Source organism: Gossypium hirsutum, chromosome A10, assembly GCF_007990345.1.
Source record: "Gossypium hirsutum isolate 1008001.06 chromosome A10, Gossypium_hirsutum_v2.1, whole genome shotgun sequence".
Classification (NCBI taxonomy): domain Eukaryota; kingdom Viridiplantae; phylum Streptophyta; class Magnoliopsida; order Malvales; family Malvaceae; genus Gossypium; species Gossypium hirsutum.
In genome coordinates this window covers 117,934,750-117,955,561 of record NC_053433.1, presented here as the reverse complement: position 1 = coordinate 117,955,561, position 20,812 = coordinate 117,934,750, and the positions used below count along the sequence as shown (strand labels likewise).

The 20,812-nt window shown below is 31.5% G+C and overlaps 2 protein-coding genes across 2 annotated transcripts; both read left to right on the top strand.

Moving 5' to 3' along the window:
• The first annotated feature begins 1,519 nt into the window (after positions 1-1,519).
• Positions 1,520-20,371, top strand: LOC107936353 (uncharacterized). The gene is made up of 12 exons (XM_041078416.1): positions 1,520-1,646; positions 1,772-4,299; positions 4,733-5,110; positions 5,217-5,675; positions 6,964-7,761; positions 7,953-8,435; positions 9,166-9,471; positions 9,584-9,835; positions 18,705-18,782; positions 18,944-19,804; positions 19,891-20,006; positions 20,085-20,371. The coding sequence occupies exons 2-11, from the start codon at positions 1,795-1,797 to the stop codon at positions 19,945-19,947; spliced, it is 6,177 nt and encodes a 2,058-aa protein (XP_040934350.1). The 5' UTR covers positions 1,520-1,646; positions 1,772-1,794; the 3' UTR covers positions 19,948-20,006; positions 20,085-20,371.
• LOC121203537 (probable disease resistance protein At1g61310) lies at positions 10,026-11,329 on the top strand. The gene is made up of 3 exons (XM_041078417.1): positions 10,026-10,817; positions 10,913-11,028; positions 11,107-11,329. Exons 1-2 carry the CDS (start codon positions 10,029-10,031, stop codon positions 10,967-10,969), a joined length of 846 nt encoding a protein of 281 aa, XP_040934351.1. The 5' UTR covers positions 10,026-10,028; the 3' UTR covers positions 10,970-11,028; positions 11,107-11,329.
• Positions 20,372-20,812: the final 441 nt, after the last annotated feature.

Sequence of the window (20,812 nt, the reverse complement as noted above, 5' to 3'; positions counted from 1 at the left end):
ACGCGCCCTATTGAACACATTTTCAACCAATTTTGATAAATATACACAAATGGGCCTAAGGAACCAACTTTTTTTTAATTAGCCTTTTTGGCTAACTTAACCATATAAATAGTTATATAAATATATTGATAGCTTTTGATCTATGTGTTAATATTTTTTTCTAGCAGCATGAAAAGCAGATTTTAATAAGCTTTTTTTTTTCGAATTTACCTGCAAAACACAGTGCTAAAATAGTTTTTCTATTAAGCCCCCAACTCAATAATTGGTCATACATTGTCTCTTTCTTTTGTCATCTTTACCAAAAGAAAATAAAGATTAATTAATAAATAAAAAAATAAAGTTATAAAAAGATAAGGCTACTTCAATCAAGCTAAAATATTTTAAGGAAAACTATATAATTGGTCACTGATTTTCAAAAAGTTTTATTTTTATACTAAAAAATAAAAATTTTTATTTTAGGTACTATCGTTAAAAATTATTTTCATTTTGGCCACTCACAATTAATTTAATGTTATTGTACATTTATTTTAGTCACTTAACTTTAATATATTTTCATTTTAAATACTTATTTTATCTTTTTATTTCTTTTTTTATTTTTAAAATTAATTTTAGTATTTTTAGTAAAACGGAAAAACTTGGGTTTATAGGAAAAAACTTAGATTTTTACATGGAAATATTTGTTTTTACAAGGAAAATTTTATCTTTTTAATTTCTTTTATTTTTTCTTCATTTTTTAAGAATTAGTTTTACTTTTTTTTCAATAAAAGAGAAAAAACTGATGTTTTACAAGGGATTAATTGAGTTTTATAGAAAAAAAACTTTGATCTTTATAGAAGAGTCATTTTATCTTTTTTGTTTCAATTAAGTTTTTCATTTTCTAGAATTAATTTTAATTTTTTCCCATAAAATGGAGAAACTTAGTTTTTTTTACATAGAATTACCTCGATTTTTATAAGGAAAACTTGAGTTTTTACAAGAAAAATATTTTATCTTGTTATTTCCTTTTTCTCCTTTTTTTTAAAGTTAATTTTAGTTTATATTCATTAACAAGATAAAAACTTGATTTTTCCAATGAATTACCTAGGTTTTTATAGGGAATGAAGTTGGATGGAAAAACTTAAAATTCTTATTTGTAATTGAATAATTCAATTCCTTATAAAAAAAGGTATTTTTTGAAAAAAATAAAATTAATTTAAAATATGAAACGAGTAACCAAAATAAAAATTTATTAAAATTGAGTGACTAATAAGTATATAATAATATTGAATTAATGTCACGTGACTAAAGAGAGAATAATTTTTAAAAAATGAAAATAGTTTTTGGCTGCAGTTCCTAAATGACCAATTGTGAAATTTACCCACTATTTAATGCTACCTAAGTCCAACAATTAGTATACAAATAAAAATTGCAATAAATGAAAAAGCATCCGCGTGGTGGGTCATCATGTCTGTTGTCTTCTTCACTTTTGAGTTGTATTCTCGAAAGTAATACATGTTTTTTGAACGTACAATGCACTTGAAACTTGCTTACTTTTACATTGACTTGCGTTTTCTCAATTTACTACTCGCTTTACTCCGTTAAGGCAAATTATTATTTCATTCGTTCAAAACTCATCGCTCAATCCTTCTCTTATATATTTTGCAAAGGTACGCCATCTGCTTTCATTTGTTCTGTCTTGTTTGTTTACAGAAGCTTTACTTTCTGCTCATTTTTACTTGTACCTTTTTCTTCTGCTTTTGTTTTGATTTCTGTTGTGGCTGTGGTTTTTCAGTTTACTTGCTCTTTGCTCTCTCAATGGACTTTGTTGTTGCCATCGTTAGCTCTATTGTCGCTAAAGCTGCAGAGTATACGATTTCTCCTATCATAAACCATGTCAAATACCTTTCCAATCATCAGCAAAATGTTGAGACCCTCAAGCACCAAGCTGAGAAGCTGAAAGTTGCAAGGGACAGAGTGCAGCATTCTGTTGATGCAGCTTTACGAAACGGTAAAGAGATCGAAGGCGATGTTGACAAATGGTTGTCTGCAGTCGACACAAAGATCCTTGAACAAGTAGAGAAAGTGACGCAAGATGAAGAAAAAGCAAAGAAAAAGTGTTTCGTTGGTTTGTGTCCTGATTTCTGGACTCGTTACAAGCTTAGCCTGAAAGCTGCAGAGGAGGCAAAGGCCGTTGCCGAGCTACTTGAACAGGGCAAGTTTGACGAGGTTTCTTATCCTGTGCCTCTGCAAGGTATCACTGTCACACCATCTAAAGGGTACGAGGATTTTGAGTCAAGAACGTTGGTTTTGAATGAAATAATGGAGGCACTGAAAGATGATAGCGTCAGCGTTATTGGGGTGCACGGTATGGGCGGCATTGGAAAAACAACGCTAGTAAAAGAAATCGCTAGAAAGGTCAAGGGAAATTTATTTGATTCGGTTATCATAGCAACAGTAACTCAAGCCATTGATATTGAGAAAATTCAGAACAGAATTGCAGAGTTATTGGGCTTGAAATTTGAGGAACAGAGTACCGATGTAAAGGCACTTCGACTACAAGAAAGATTGAAGAAAGAGAAGAGGGTTCTGGTTGTCTTGGATGACATTTGGGCAAAGGTTGATATTGAGGAAGTTGGGATCCCTTTGGGAGATGAGCACAAGGGATGCAAGTTGCTGCTAACTTCTAGGGAGCTAAATGTTTTATCAAATGGGATGGATGCTCAGAAATATTTTTCTGTTGGGTTTTTAAATGAAAACGAGGCCTGGGACCTGTTCAAGAAGAAAGCTGGCGACTGTGTTGAAAGTTGTGATTTGAAGCCTGCAGCTATGGAGGTAGCCAAAAAATGTGCAGGATTGCCCATAGCCATTGCGACAGTTGCAGGGGCTTTGAGAAACAAAAGATTGTTTGAGTGGAAGAATGCTTTACGAGAACTAGAGAGGCCTTCATCAAGCAACTTCACGGGGATAGCTGCAGCTTATTCAGCTATTGAGTGGAGTTTTAATTATTTAGAAAGTGAGGAAGTTAAGCTGACTTTCTTGCTTTGCTGTGTAATAGGCCATAATGGTCTGGTTGAGAAGTTGATGAGATATACAGTGGGTTTGGGTTTAGTTGGTGGTGTCAACACTATGGAAGAAGCTAGAAATGAAGTATTGACGGTTGTGGCTAATCTCAAAGCGTCTTCCTTGTTGCTTGATAGTTATGATGATGAGCACTTTGATATCCATGATGTTGTTTCGGATGCTGCTTTAGCTATTGCATCGAGGGACTACCATATGTTTGTTTTGAGAGATCATATTCCAAAGGAGTGGTCCGATAAGGCGAAAATGAACAGCTTGAGAGCGATAAGCTTACCTTGTCCTCAAATTATAGCCGAGCTTCCTAAGGAGATAGAGTATTCAGGTCTTTCCTTTTTCCATATGGCCCATGATGATTCAGTGGTAATTCCTCCCGACTTTTTCAGACGAATTGAAAGTCTCAAAGTCTTGGATTTACCTTCATATTCCTATCTACCTGAGTCAATTAATCACCTCATAGACCTTCGCATGTTGTGTCTAAGAGGATGTCTAGTTGAAGACATAACCATCATTGGAGAGCTCAAAAGTTTAGAAATCCTTGACCTTGCTTTCTCAAGGATCAAAGAACTACCCAAGGAGATAGCACAATTGACTCGGTTAAGGTTGTTAGATTTGAGTGGGTGTAGAAAACTCAAAATCATCCCACCAAATGTCTTATCAAGTTTGTCTAAATTAGAAGAATTATATATGGAGGGAAACTTTGTTGAATGGGAAAATGGAGTAGTTGACAACGAGAGGAGAAATGCAAGCCTTGATGAATTAAACAATTTGTCTCGTCTAACTACTTTATATGTTCGTATTTCTGATATCCAAATGATTCCAAAGCATCGATTTATTGAGACATTGAACAGATACAGGATTATTGTAGGTGATCATCCTATATCCAAGTGGCTCCGAAGACATGAATGTTCAAGGACATTGACGCTCCAGTTATATACAAACATTTGTTTGGATAATGGGGTGAAAATGTTGCTGGGAAAGGCTGAATATTTGTACCTAGACCTAAAAGGACTTAAAGGCATCAAGAATGTACTTGCAGAGTTAAATAAAGGGAACGATTTTCCACATTTACAGAGTCTTCATGTCAAAAATGGTATCCAGGTGCAATATATCACAATGAACAACATTGAGTTTTCTGAATTACGTTTCATAACACTTGAGCGTTTGCCACAACTTATTAGCTTTTGCGGTCAAGAGGAAAGGTGTTCCACGAGTTTTGAGCCCCTACCACTTTTCATTAAGCAGGTATTTGTTTGACATGATTCATACTCTTATACAACTTTTTTTTATACTGCAACTATTTAGTGACATCGTCAAAAAGTTATAATTATTAGATAATGATTTAATCCACTAACCTTACATTTCTAATAATAAAATAAATAATTATCCAATGGTTTTTAAGGCTACAAAATAAATTTCAAACCCAAAATTTAAATTTTAATCCAAACTGATTGAAAGTCCAAAATCAATTCAATACACAAAAATTATGAAAATGTAATTGGAATTCACAATTCGAACTAAAATTCTTTAACATCGAAAATCATATTTCCAAATTATGTTACGTACTATCTTTTCGTTTCCCTTCCATTTTGATTTTTAGAAGAAAAGAATTGTTTGTAAATGTATGCAACCTGTTTTCCATCATTCCATTAACAACAATATAATATGGCACAAGCAGACATATCATTGGAGTTCGAATTTGAGGAGGTTGATCATCACTGAATGCGGCAAGTTGGAGCATCTGTTATCGCCCTCTGTCGCCAGGAATCTGGTGCAGCTCCACTGCTTTGAGATAGTGGATTGTGAGTCCTTAAGGGAGATAATATGTACAGAGGAAATAGAAGAAGAAGAAGAAACGAATAATGTGATTTGTTTCCCCCGATTAAACTTTCTGCATATAGATTTCCTTCGAAACCTCATCTTCTTCTGCTCAGGAAATTATAATATCGAATTCCCTTTGTTGAAAGAGCTAAAGATTGTGGATTGCCCGAAATTAAAAGAATCCATTAGTGAAAGCAGTATTGAGTCCGGCATGCATGCTCTCTTCAACGAGAAGGTTAATTATTTATTTCATTAGTCTTACACTCTTATATGATTTAGTTGATTCGTCCTGCATTACATGAGCTAACTTTCTTATGGGCATGAGTTATATATATGAATAGGTTTCAATTCCAAGCTTGGAAAGGATGACAATCTCCGGGTTGAGGAATACGAAGATGATATTTCATAATGAGCTACCACCAAATTCTTTTCGAAATCTACGAGTATTAAGTGTTTCAAGGTGTGAGAGTCTGAAAAATCTATTTCCAGCGTCAATAGCCAAACATCTTCCGCAACTTGAACATTTATGGATAAGATGGAGTGGGGTGGAGGAGATTGTATCGGAAGGGGAAGGTTTAGAGGAGCAGCCTGTGAGTTTTGAGTTTCCCAAAGTGTCTTCCCTTACGGTTGAGCACTTAGAAAAGCTCAAATGTTTCTATAAAGGGCAACATACAATTGTGTGGCCAATGTTGAAAAAATTGACCACAGATTGTTCTGCTTTGCTAATGATAGTGGGTTTAGAAGATGTTAGAATCCAGGAAACGAAGGGAAATGGGGAGGCAGTATTGTTGGTTAAGGAGGTACGTACGTATATGATCACATGCTTGTTATGTTGTTATATGCATAATAATGCAATTTAATTAACTGACTCTTACATTGCTTTGATAGGCATTTCTTTAGAGATATCTATCTAATACTTATATTTAAGGATTTACTGGTTTAGGGTCATCATTGGAATTATGAAATTATATAAATATTAATTTTTTTAAATTATAATTAATATTACTATGATAATATTATATATTATCTTTAAATAAATGTTAAATTTTTATTTTTTTATGTGATAAATAATTATCTATTTATTTATTATATTCTTTATCTATTTACTTATTATATTCTAACACTTTTTTGTTATAATTTTTATATTAAATAAAATGTTAATATGATTATGAAACACATTTTAAAAAATTTAAATTTAAATTTAAAAATGTGAGATGATATATTTTTAAAATAGAATAATACCATTTTAAACTTTAAATTTTAATTTTTTTTCTTAATTTAGCCACTCTAAATAAGATAATTGTGTGAGTTAATTACCACTGTTAAAATTTTTGTTTTCTTTTAATGGATTGCTATGTGACACATTAGCACGTTGTGTGATTAACAAGTGAATTTTTTTATTGACTTTTGACTAAGTTTAAAGACATCCTTTTATAATTAGTCCAAAACTTTTATCACTTAAACTTTAGTTAATAAAAAAAAGCCACTTGTCACTCACCCAATGGACTAAATGTGTCACGTCAGCAATCCGTTAACGCCAGTGACAAATTCACACGGTTATCTTATTTTGAATGACCATAACTATAGTTTACCTCTTATTTATGTGAAAAAGATAGAAAGAAAATGCTCATATAAGAGTCTAACATTTATAAAAATATTTTAATGAAAGCCAAACCTTTCAAAGTGCTCAAAGTTCCAAAGCTTTTTTGAAAGTGCTCAAAAAGACTTTCTCAAATGTCGAATATCACGTCTCAAATTATATTTATATTATATTATTTTATATTCAAGCAATATTTGATTCAGCTATCATGTACATTATTCTAAATATATTAGATTTCACTTATTTTTTTAACTCAAATTGAGTTGAAGTAGATGAAAAATGTTGATTTAAAGATTTTCAAAGGTTATTTTTTTGTAGGCAATTAAGGAAGTAAAACTTCCTGTTCTTCATTCCGCTTTCTACTTGTGTTTTATTATTATTATTATTATTATCAGTTTTCATTCATAAGGTATTCTGTACATTGGTTTTTATTTAAGCATGTGCATCAGCATTGAGCTTCATTTGTTAATGTTTAATTGGTTTCCTAGGTCATTCCCAATTTAGAGAAACTTGAGTTACGAAATTTTAGTGATATGGATCAATTGCCACCGGATTTGTTCCCTCGCGTTAAGGTTTTTGAAGTGGGTGGTGGCTTCCATAGTGGATCTTCTTATATATTTCCTCTCATCCGAAGATTCTACAATTTGGAAAGGCTGAAGTTTAGTAATTTTGATTTCAAACATGTAGTCCCTTGTAAGGGAGCTGTTGGGACTCTCTCACCAATAAAAAATCTGAAATTGCATTCTTCCAAAAATCTTAAGCATGTATGGAGGAAAGATTCGGAACTAGGTCATATTCTCTCTAATCTCCAAACACTCACAATTTCGCATTGTGATGATTTGAAAAATATTGGAGCCTCGTCATTATCTTTCCAAAATCTCACAACTTTGGAGGTGTCATATTGCAAAATGATGACAAACTTAGTTACACCCTTAGTAGTTGAGAATCTGGTGCAATTAACAACAATGAAGGTAAGCGACTGCACTGAAATGACAGAAATAGTGACAAATGAGGGAGACTACCATCAGACAATAGTTGTCAGGAAATTGAAATGTTTAGAAATAATTGATCTACAAAGGCTCACAAGCTTTTGTCCAGGGAGTTACACCTTCAACTTCCCTTGTTTGAAAGAAGTAGTTGTGGAAAGGTGTCCTAGATTGAAGGTCTTTTCTGAGGGAGTTTTAAGCACCCCGCAATTGCAAAGAGTAAAACAAGGGCGTTACAATCGAAAAGAGTGTTGGAAAGGGGACCTGAATACCACCATACACCAGTTGTATACAAAAAAGGTACGGAGTTGGTTTATAATGCTATCTAGCTAGCTTCCTCCTGTCTTGATACAATAAATGTTAATGCTCGATTTTCTTTCCTATTCTTTCATTGTTTTAAAAAAAAATTAAAACCTACTTGACTATAACTAACAAGGAGTGTTTATTTTTGAATTATGAGTGTAATAATATGGATGGATTTGTTGTTTTAGGGTGGATTCAATAGCCCATTTGATCTGAATATCTCTGAAACTTTTCCAAAGTTGATAGAAATATGGAAAAGAAACCCTCAAGAAATTTTGGAGTCGAAGAACCTTGGTAGAATGGAGATTTATAAATGTAGCAGCTTGAAGTATATTTTTACCCCGTCTATGCTTTTTAGCCTCAAGCAACTAGAACAGATAGAAGTAAAAGAATGCAATACAATGGAACAAGTGATCAGGGAAGACGAGGAGGGAGCAACCATACATACGTTGACACTTCCTAAGCTCTCCTTTGTAAAAATAGAGAGGTGTTCCAACTTGACAAATTTTTATTTGGGAAGTCAACCTCTTGAAATTCCAAATTTGTGGGTTATTACGATAGCTGAGTGCCCAAAAATGACAGCATTTTCTTCTACAATTTCAAGAAAGAGTGAAAAAGTGATTGAAGAGCGAGACGTAGAAGATAATATTACCGTTTTATTCTGTGACAAGGTCAGTTTGGCATTCAATATTTATTTGCACTAATTAATTCATATCATCTTTCTATTTGATGAATTCATGAATGGGTCGAGTTAAGATAATTCATTTATGAAAATCTATTAAATAAACAAGGTAATAGATTTGAGTGAAGTGTAAACTTTATTGATATTTGAGATTGATAACTACTCACTTTTTTTTATGTTTTGTGATGAGCTAAATAATGTTACATGGTTTTTTTACACAAACCTATTCAATTTATTTACATTTCTAAATTATCAATTTAAAAAAACTTATTTTAATAAAATCAATTTTGATTTCATTAAAAGCCTTCTATGCAATACTAGTAGAAATAAAAATGATATAAAAATTAGAGAATTATTTTTCTTGAAAAATAGTTTTATTACTAAAATAATAAAAAATGTAAATAGTTTTATTATTTAGGTTTTAGTTGTGGTGGTAAGAGTACGCACCCAGACTCGAATCTTCAATAGAGTAATTTTTATCTTATTTTTAAAATAAATTAAAGTACATAAATAACACTTTTAATATATGATTTTTGTTTTAAAAGTTTGGTATTAATAAATATTTATTTGAAAGACATTTTAAAAACAAATTATTTTTTCTAATTTTTTCTCTATCCTTAAAATACAACTGATTTTATTTGATGAAAATAGAAAAGTGAAATAATTTATATTGTTATTTATATTCATAAATTCCAAACTCAAGTTATTTATGTCAACAGGTTGTCATTCCCCATTTGGAGAATCTGAAGTTGTCCTCCATTAACATTCAGAAGATATGGCACCACCCATCCTACTCACCAGAGAGGAATCAGATGTTCTCTACACTGCGATCCCTGTGTCTGGAAGACCTTCCCAAACTCAAAGATACCTGCTTTGAGAATAGCTTTGAATTCCCATGCTTAAGAGATTTAACACTAAAAAATTGTCCTCTGCTGAAAACATTCATCTCTAAATCTGTATGTGAAGATAAGCCTCAAATTCACCAACCTACACAAACAAATAACTCTGCTGTCCTCAATGAAAAGGTCATTTCTTCTTCTTTTACTTTACCATTGTTCTCTTCTCCTTTTACTTCTTTCATTAATCTTTTTAATTTCAACATATTTCAGTTATTAACCCAATCTAATGATTTATTAGGTTGTTTTCCCTCGTTTGGAGAAGTTGCTGATTCAGGGTTGTGATTCGTTAGAAGAAATAATTGAGCTGCAAGCACTCAATGCCAGTGAAGCACAGTCGACATCAGCTACGCGGTCTACTATGGCAGAAACAATGATGACCAAGTTTGTATTTCCCCGTCTAACGCACCTTGGACTGGATAAGGTGCCGAGTTTGAAAAGTTTCTACTCTAGGATGCATACCACCCAATGGCCATCATTGAAATTTATGAAGGTTATTGAATGCCCCAGAGCACAAATTTTTTGTGAGGTTGAAATCCCAAACCAACAACCCTTGTTTTGCGTCAATGAGGTATGCTCACTGATAGTTTATATTCCATGTTCATTACTTGAATTTATATCCAACTCAAATGAGGTTCCCTATAAATTGCCTTTTGAACTAACTCAAATTTAAAACTCTTTAGTCAATGTTCAATATATTTGTTGGTGTCCAGGACACTTTCCCTGTTTTACAAGAATTAACACTGAAGACGAATGATATGATAAAGGGGATATGTGATGGACAACTGTCATTGCAGTGTTTCCCAAACCTCAAACTTCTTAACCTCCAATTCTTTCCTGAGACATCCACTACTCTTCCATACTCCTTCATTCAGTCACTACCAAAGCTTGAGAAGCTTGTTATAAACAATGCCTCCATTTCTGAAATAGTCCGGTTTGAAGGACTCATCAACGAGGAAAGGCACACATCGGCATGCTATCAGTTAGAGGCCTTAAGGTTGTCTCAACTTCCAGAGCTAACATTAAAGACTTTAGAGCCATTTTTGTTGTCTTTCAAAAATCTATTAAGTATGGAAGTTTCAAGATGCCATGGATTCATCAATCTAATGGCATGCTCGACAGCTAAGAGCCTGACACTACTAGAAAGATTGAGCATAGCTGATTCTGAGTTGATAGAAGAAATCATATCATGTGAAGATGAAGACTTACAGGCCAGCATTGTTTTTCCCAAGCTGAAGTATTTGCAATTAAGTCATCTGCCAAGTCTAGCAAGCTTTTCATTGGCGCATCACTCGTTGGAGTTCTCAGTCTTGCAAATGGTGATAGTGACAGACTGCCCAAAAATGAAGAATTTCTCTCAAGGGGAGTTAAGCACACCAAGGCTGGAACATATGCACTTAACAAGAGATGAGGATGGTGAACTGCAGTGGGAAGGCGACCTTAACACCACCATAAAGCATATGTTCGATCAAATGGTACCAATCATTTTAAAGGATTTAAAGTGTATTACTTTTAATAATGTTGGTTTTACCTTTCTTTATAATCGTTTCTTTTGATCACGCACGTACAGAATATGCAAAATTCTCAAGCGATCGAGGTAACTGATCAGTTGCTCCAACTGGAATAAGGAGATATGTTCCAGTGTTTGTGAGACAAGCTCAGTTTCATTTCAATTCAAACCAAATGGTAATTTGCTCTTCTATTTTCATTATGGCTTAACCAATGCTTTACAAAGTGACTATGGAAATGCCTTTTTCATTGTAGGTTGAGTTGCTCTATTGGAGTATGGGGGCTGCCCTCTCCTTTATTCAGCCACATTATACATTTTGCTGGTATTTTTGTATCAGCTTGGGGGTTTAGACCATGAAAGTAAGATTGCTACTCATTTTGTGTGTGCTTGTTTCATCTTTTTTTGTTCTCTCTATAAAGAATGTTATGTACTTATTTCAGTATTTTGATGAAAAGTTGAAGCTAATATCTCGTTCAATCCCAGGATTCTCATATTCATCCTCACAAAAATATAAAATAACACCAATTCTCTGTTTTTAGTGAATAGGAGAAACAATCTAAAGCAAGAAGAAAACAAACCAATGCCATAAATAATTGAATTACATACATGCATGCATGTAGCAATCGTTCAGTAGTGAACAACAGTCACATTATTTTCAAGCAGCTAATTATGCTCTATGTTGTTTTCGAGCAGCTAATTATGCACTATGTTATTTTCAAACATCAATCTCAAGTTCGTGGGTGATACTTGGCGACAATGTCAAGCTTTTAGTTGTTCAAATACTTTTGTTCATCGGTTTTCATTGTCGAAAGAATTAACGTTAACTCGGAATTGATCTACTAAGAAGCTACTCATGATTCACCCTAAATCTTTATTAGGTATTTCAGAAGGAATTATAAATTTATTATATTTACAATATATAATCTTATAATCTTTTTTGAGTAAGCAAAATAAATAATTTAAGGAGACCACATATCTGTTGGGTGGCTAGTGCCTGAACCAAATTTCTCTGCTATTTGATGAGAGCTACATAAGGAAGTAGATGAGAAAGGATTGTATGAAACAGTGACGCCACGTCATCTGTATACTTTTCCAATAGTTTTATGTCACATCAGTACTCTTATTCTAAATTTCAGGATTTAATGATATTTTGATTGATCTTCAATTAGATCATTAATGGAATGTTAATGTGATATTTTTTTATTGACATAATAACAAATTTTATATTTAAAATGTTTGTAGATTCTATCAATTTTGTCCTAAATCTAAAAAATTGAACAAATTTAACTCTCAACTTTACACATTTAGTTAACTTAGTCTTGACTTTAAGAAATTAAAAAAAAGTTAAAAACTCAAAAATAAACATTTACAAATTTTCTCTAAATTAACTTGGATTTTTCATGGTATATCTACAAATTTTCTTTTCATTTTTCTTCAACCTCAATTTTTTTATTGGTTACTGGTTCACAGTTTAATGTTTTATTTCAGTATTTCTTTCTCTCAATTTTGATTGTGTTATTATTTTTTCCTTTTATTAGAATAAGTTTTCATTAAAAATAATAACCATTTGACTTTTATTGAGTTTCGGCTATTTGTTATTTTTGTTAATTTTCTATTAAATTTTAATTTTGGTGATTTCATAAAAATAAACATTTTGTAATTTTAAGGGTTAAAAGGGGGAAACTAAATTAGGAAACATAAATTTGAAACTAAGCAAAATAAGAATGTTGTGTGTGTATCTTTTAAATGAAAGAAACTGTTAAGGACAAGAGCCTTTTTGTTTAGTAAGCAATTAAGAAAGTGATGATGGAGTATATAACAAGTATTATATTGTGTATTAAATCATTGTGTTTATGAATCCGTATGTTGGCTTGATAGTTAAGGTATTCATTGTCTCAGGTGTGGTCTGGATTTGAGTCGCGTTAATTGCATTACTGTTAGAGCTTTACCTTCTTCTTGTAATTCACCAAAAACAAAAAAAAATTGTGTTTATTTTGCATATATTTTTATCATAGATAATAAGATATTGTGTTCGCTTAAAACAAACAATCTGTCTATTTGAATTTGTTTAATTTAGTATTGATTTTGTTGGGATTTATTCATCAGAATTAAACACCAAAATTGTAGATTTTTGTTGATTTTAAACATGTAGATCAACATTGGGCCTGACTTGTCTATCTTTAATTGGTATTGTGCTGGATCTTTTTTCTGTTCTTTCATTGTTATCAAAACAATCAAAACCTACCTATGTTACTACTTCAATAATCAATGAAGAGTGTTTATTGTTAATTTGTTATTGTTTGTATTTCTATTTTTTATTATTGTTATCTAGAGGAATAATATCATATTCTTTTCTTTGGGGTGGATTCTATGTTGACACGATTTGAACATCTTTAACACATTTCCCAAGTTGGACTAGGAACCTCAAGAAATTTGGGGTTTCAAAAACCTTCCATTTATACACTATCACAATTGTAGCAGCTTGAAGTACAGTTTTACTCCATCTATACTTTTGGGCCACAAGCGACCAAAACAAATAGGAGTAAAAGATGCAGTTGAATGGAACAAGTGATTAGGGATGAGGAAGAGGAAGCAATGACACATAAGTTTATATTTCTTGCGCTCTCCTTTATAATTATTGACTTGTGTTTCAACTTAACAAATTTTCTTCCTGGGATTTAAGAGAGAGTGGTGATGGAAGTGAAAAGGTAGTTGGCGAGGGGATCATCAACGGTATTATTGCAACCTGTTTTAGCAACAAGGTGAATTTGATATTCCATATTTATATGCTCCACTTATATCATATTTTCTTTCTTTTATTAGTTCATGGGTAAAATAATAAGAATAGATTAAATGAGAGTTGATAGCATGATTTGGACTCTTTATTGTTTACAAAATAAATCTTCACGAGTCAAAGACAATAAATAATAAATAATAAAAAAATTCCACTTGTTGAGTATGAAAAATGTCATAAAAATAAATGAGAGTTAATTTTTTTTTTTGAACTTTTTAATTTTATGTTAGTACTCTTTATAGTGTTTGTCAAATGTGAATTTTCATTGTTTTATAAATACTAGTTATTAATTTTACATATTCTTTTAATCCATTAAGTAATAGATTATTACTTCTTACAATTTATGTAAAATAATATTATTTAAATTATTCAGCATAATTATTGAAATATTACAATAAAAAATCTCAAATCCTAATTAAAGTAGTAGGAATGAAAATAATAATAAAGAAATTTTTGCTATTTTTTTAAAAACTTTTTGTTACTAATGGAATGAAAAAAGTATATAAATGTTGAATGTTATTGCATATATTTTTTAGTGTTAAGCCTTAGTTTTACATTATAGAAATACTAGTAAAAGTATAACTAAAAATTATATATATTTTTTGAAAGGTAAATTCATTAATTCATTCAATGAATGGAACCATACAATTCAGAGAAAAAAATAGCTAATACTCGTTATAGATGGTGAATGACAAGTTTCATCAACCCAACAAGGGCTTTAGACTAAAAACATTCACCAAACTAGAGAGGATGACAACAAAATTATCCCTAAAATCACTTATAAAACTAAGATTACATGCATAAGCAAGACTAAAAAACGTGCTACAAGAACAAACAAAAACTTCTAAAACCGAGGACTTATTAAACAATGAAAAAACAAACAAAAAAAATATATTTGTTTGACGAAGAGCCACTCATTTATTATTCATGATGATTGTATATTTTTGGAGGTTGATTGGTGGGGACGGCCTAAGGATTGTAGGTCGGGTAGAAAATTGGGGAGGGTTAAGGATTGTGTTTGGGATCCTCCTCCTATGGGTTGGTTGAAATTTAACGTGGCTAGAGTATTTGTGGAGGAGGTTGTAGGTTGTGGAGAGGTGTTGAGGGACAAAAAGGGAGCTGTCTCTACTCTTTTTTTGGGTAAATGTGGTGTGTTTTGAGTGGAGCAAGCGGTAGTAATGGCTATTAAAGTTGCAACGGAGATTTTTATTGATTTGATGCAGAAGGTAAATGTTCCTCTAATTGTAGAGTTTGAATTGAGTAGTGTTTCTGATTGGCTGAAGTATAGACGTTTACGACCACGGTTGGTAAGAAAATTATTTGTGGATATTGAAGGAGGATTACAGCATTTAGTGAAGATAAAGTAATTGCGGTCACAAATAATTAGAAGAATGGTATGATTAATTCATTGGCAAACATTGGATTGTCCAAGAATTACTTTCTTAAAGCTTATTGGTAATCTGTTGTTTCTTGGTAATTTGTATTAGTGCAGTCTGCTTGCAGTTATATTTCTTTGTAGGTTGTACTGTTGTTTTTGCAGCTCTATTGAGCATACATGAGCTATGAGTTTTTATTACTCCATCTTGCTTGTGATCAATTGATTGAGCTAAAAAAAAACTATTGGTGGTTGGTAGAGTTTTAGTGAATGACAGGCACAATCATCTATCCATCACAACTTGTGAAGTCAAGCTCTTGAATTTCCAGAGTTAAGTCATATTAAGATAGATGATTGTCCAAAAATGGCTGCATTATCTTCTTCAATTTTAAGAAAGAGTGAAAAAGTGATTGACGAGCAAAGCGTGAGAGATAATACTACAACTTTATTCTGCCACAAGGTGAGTTTGATATTCAATATTTTTGCGCACTAAACAATTCATATCTTCTCTCTTTCTATTTGATGAAGTGATGAGTATATAAATGATGATAATCCATATATGATGAGAATGTATAAGATAAATAGTGGGGGAATAGATAGGAGAAAAGATAGAAATGAATGAGGTTGTTGAGTATGAAGAATATCCAACATAACCTTTACTTATTTCAGCAGTTGTTGAATTAAGATTCACATTAATTATTATTTTCCCTTTTTAGTTATCTTAAATATAAGATAGTAACAGTTTGCTTATAGGGTAATGACTTGAGAAATTGCTTTCCTAATTTTCTTATATCACCCAACCTAACCAACACTATACTATTTTCTTCATTAGAGTTTTAACTAAAGAGGTTAAAATAATGTTACATGTTCTTTGTTTTAAAAAATTTAATTTTTTTAAACGAACAGAAAAGAGTTATACCTGTTCAATTTATTTACAATTCTAAATTATCAATCCAAAAATGAAATTGAACAATCACTTTATAAGCAAGAATTTTGAAACAAATATAGATATTTTTGTGGAAAACATAATTATAAATACAGATATTTTTAAAATTTTCATATTTTAATTGTAATTCTTAATAGTTTTAAATCTATAGATATTTTATATCAACAAACTATAACATGCTTTTAACATATATTTTTTAAAAATTAAACATTTATGTAAAATTTTAAACAAACTCTAAAACAGATTTCAAGTTAGTTTTCAACCATTTGTTTTTAAATAAGTATGTTAAAAGTTTTAATTTAATTATATTTTAAGATAGATTTATTTTTGTTAACATTTCTTTTATTTTTTTAAAAAAAATTAAATATAAATACTCTTTAAATTTCAATTTATTTTAAAAAATTAAAAACAATATTTATGATCCTTATTTTAATTTTATCAAACGCTTTTATTAAATAAATTTATATAATATTTTTAAAGTACTATGTTTTCATTTAAAACAAAAAGTACAAAGAAATATTTAAATAGCAAACCTTAATTATTTATATAATAAGTAATTTATTTATTATAAAATAATTTGTACAAATGCTTTAATGGTGATTAGGAATTTCTTTATTCGTGGATGATCAAAATAATGGATTTATGTTTGTGTTATTATTTTGAATTATGTTGTTTTATATTAATTATATGAAGTTAAACTTTGAATATCATAACATTAGAAGCTAGTAATTTTTTTTTGGTAATCTTCATGTCCGTGTTTTACGGCTTATGTTTCAGATTCATGGCTACCCTCTGAATAATGTTTTTTCTAAGGTTCAAACCTAGGTCTTCCCTTTGGGAGTGCAATGTACCTTACTATTACACCCAACCACTTGTTTTAATTTTAATAATTTGTAAAATAAATAATTATATTTTTTAAATAAGTTTAATGTAATATATGGTATTTGAATTTGACACTTTTTTTCTAATTTAGTATCTAAACTTGATACTTTAGGACCTAATTAAAAAATATGTTGTAATTAACCTTAATTTAACAAAAAAAATTAATTATATTTTTTAAAAAATATCTTATATTTTTATTTTTCAAATATTAATATTTAAAAAATATAATTTAAAAATATATTTTTACAATGTTACCATGTGCCAAATTGTTATTGGGTGAGACTTTTATAAGAAATGCCACGTTAATAGTGAATCGGTTTCTTAATGCTACATCATTTTTCGTAACTGCTTTGGGGTAATTTAGTTAATTGAATGATTTTATAGGTATCAATTTAAGAACTGAAAAAAAAAACATAAGTATCATATTGATAAATAATGTATAGTTCAGGTGCCAAACTACATATTATCCCTAAAAAATTAACACTATTAGCATATTGGAGTAATTTGTATAACTTTTAACAAGTTTAGGTATTAAATTAGACAAAAAAAATTAGGGACTAAATTAACAAAAAGTGTCAAATTCAAATATCAAATGTTATATTAAGCCTTTTAATAAATAAAAATGTGACAAATATAATGTATTTTTATTTCATTAATTAATATAAAGTAATATTATTAAAATTATTAAACATAATTAAAATATATTAATTATTTTACAGCAATAAAAAACCCTTCAAAGTATGAATGAAAAAAAATAAAAATTGCTTTTAAGCTTTAATTTTATATTATTGAAATAAAATAAAAGTGTAAATGAAAAATAAATAAAGTAAATGAGAATGAAAGTGTAATTTAAGGATAGTAAAAGAAGGGCATTTCTTTTTAATTCCAAAATTGAATGATGTTAGATTTATGCAGCTCTACATTTTATCACTTCACTCACTCCTTTCAATTCTCTCTACATTTTGATTGAATTTGTATTTGTCTGTAAAGAAGGAAGACTTATGTTATCTTTTTATGACATTTATATATGTCTGCAGGTTGCCATTCCCAATTTGAAGCATCTGACTTTGTCCTCCATTAACATTCATAAGATATGGCACCACCCATCTTCCTCATCTCTCACGCACTTGAGCAGCTTGCGGGTGGAAGGGTGTCACAATTTGAAATACCTGTTTCCCTCTTTCTTAGTAAAAGATCTTGTGGAACTCTACGTCCTTGAAATTAAGGATTGTAATATGATGGAACAAGTCATTTTCACGGATGGATTGGGTGCAGAAGATCCAGCGAGGAATCATACGATTTTCTCTATACTACACAGGCTGTCGCTGGAAGACCTTCCCAAACTCACAAGTTTCGGCTTTCAAAATTACTCTGAACTCCCACACTTAGAAGATTTAACACTGACAAATTGTCCTCTGCTGAAAACATTCATCTCTAGATCTGCATCTGGAGATGAACCTCAAATTCACCAACCTGCACAAACAAATGACTCTGCTGTCCTCAATCAAAAGGTCATTTCTTCTTCTTTTACTTTACCATTCTTCTCCTTTTACTTCTTTCATTAATCTTTTTCATTTCAACATATTCCAGTTATTAACCCAATCAAATGATTTATTAGGTTGTTTTCCCTCATTTGGAGAACTTGCACATTCAGAATTGTGATTCGTTAGAAGAAATAATTGAGCTGCAAGGACTCACTGCCAATGAATCACAGTCAACATCAGCTACTCGGTCTACTATGGCAGAAACAGTGATGACCAAGTTTGTATTTCCCCATGTAACGAACCTTGTACTGGATATGGTGCGGAGTTTGAATATGCATACCACCCAATGGCCATCGTTGAAACAAATGAAGGTTATTGAATGCCCCAAAGCACAGATATTTGGTGAGGTTGAAATCCCAAACCAACAACCCTTGTTTTGCGTCAATGAGGTATCTTCATTAATAGTTGATATTCCATCTTCATTCCTTGAGATTATATCCAAATCAAATGAGATTACCTATAAATTGCCTTTCCAACTAACTAATTTCTCACCTTCTCTCTTAAATTTAAAACTCTTTAATCCATGTTTAATATATTTGTTGGTGTCCAGGACACTTTCCCTGTTTTACAAGAATTAACACTGAAGACGAGTGATATGATGAAGGGGATATGTGATGGACAACTCTCATTGCAGTGTTTCCCAAACCTCAAACTTCTTAACCTCCAATTCTTTCCTGGGACATCCACTACTCTTCCATATTCCTTCATTCGCTCACTACCAAAGCTTCAGAAGCTTGTTATAAGCAATGCTTCCATTTCTGAAATGGTACGGTCTGAAGGACTCAGCCACAAGGAAAGACATACATCAGCATTCTCTCAGTTAAAGGAATTAAGCTTGTCTGAACTAACAGAGATGACATTAAAGACTTTGTCTGAAGGACTCATCAATGAGGAAAGGCACACATCGGCATGCTATCAGTTAGAGGTGTTAAGGTTGTCTCAACTTCCAGAGCTAACATTAAAGACTTTAGAGCCATTTTTGTTGTCTTTCAAAAATCTATTAAGTATGGAAGTTTCAAGATGCCACGGATTCATCAATCTAATGGCATGCTCGACAGCAAAGAGCCTGACGCTACTAGAAAGCCTGAGCATAGATGATTGTGAGATGATACAAGAAATCATAGCATGTGAGGGTGAAGAAATACAAGGCAACATTGTTTTCCCCAAACTGAAGTATTTGGAACTAAGTTGTCTGCCAAGTCTAGCAAGCTTTTCCTTGGCGCATCACTTGTTGGAGTTCCCAGTCTTGCGAATGGTGAAGGTGAAAAAGTGCCCCAAAATGACGAATTTTTGTCAAGGAGAGTTAAGCACACCAAGGCTGGAACAAACACACTTAACAGGAGATGAAGACGGTGAACTGCAGTGGGAAGGCGACCTTAACACTACCATAAAACACATGTTCGATGAAATGGTAACAATCATTTTGAAGTGTTTTACTTTTGAAAACGTTGGTTTTACCTTTCTTTATAATTGTTTCTTTTGATCACGCACGTACAGAATGTGCAAAATTCTCAAGTGATCGAGGTTACTAATCGGTTGCTCCAAATGGAATAAGGAAATATGTTGGGGTGCGTGTGAGACAAGCTCAGTTTCATTTCAATTCAAACCAAACGGTAATTTACTCTTCTATTTTCATCATGGCTTAACTAATGCTTTACAAAGTGACCATGGAAATGCCTTTTTCATTGTAGGTTGAGTTGCTCTATTGGAGTATGGGGGCTTCCACTTTCCTTTATTCAGTTTTTGCAAATCCACTATTGAACTGTTGCATTTCACATTATAACCTAAGTATTGATTTTGAAGTGCATAATGTTTGACACTGGGAATTACAAACATGAAAACCTTTAGTAGTAAGGTTGACCCCAGTTTTATGGATGTATTTCAGCCACATTATACTTTTTGCTGGTATTTCTGTATCAGCTTGGGGGATTAGACGATTTAATTAAGATTGCTACTCATTTTCTGTGTGCTCGTTTCATCTCTTTTTGTTCTCTCTATAAAGAATATTATGTACTTATTTCAGTATTTTGATAAAAAGTTGAAGCTAATATCTCTTTCAATCCCAGGATTCTCATATTCATCCTCACAATGATAATATCACCAATTCTCTTTTTCTAGGCAATAGGAGAAACAATCTAAAGCAAGAAGAAAACAAACCAATGCCATACATATTACATCACATGCATAATTGAGAGCTGCACACAGAAGTAAAACAAATTTATTATATTTTCAATGTATAATCTTATGATCTTTTTTGAGTAAGCAAAATAAATAATTTAAGGAGACCACATATATGTTGGTTGGCTAGTGCCTGAACCAAATTTCTCTGCAGAGCTGCATACAGAAGTAGATTCCATGTATCGGGGAGGCCGGCAAGGCACCAGTGGGTACAATCCATGCCGTTGAAGTCATTGCAAGT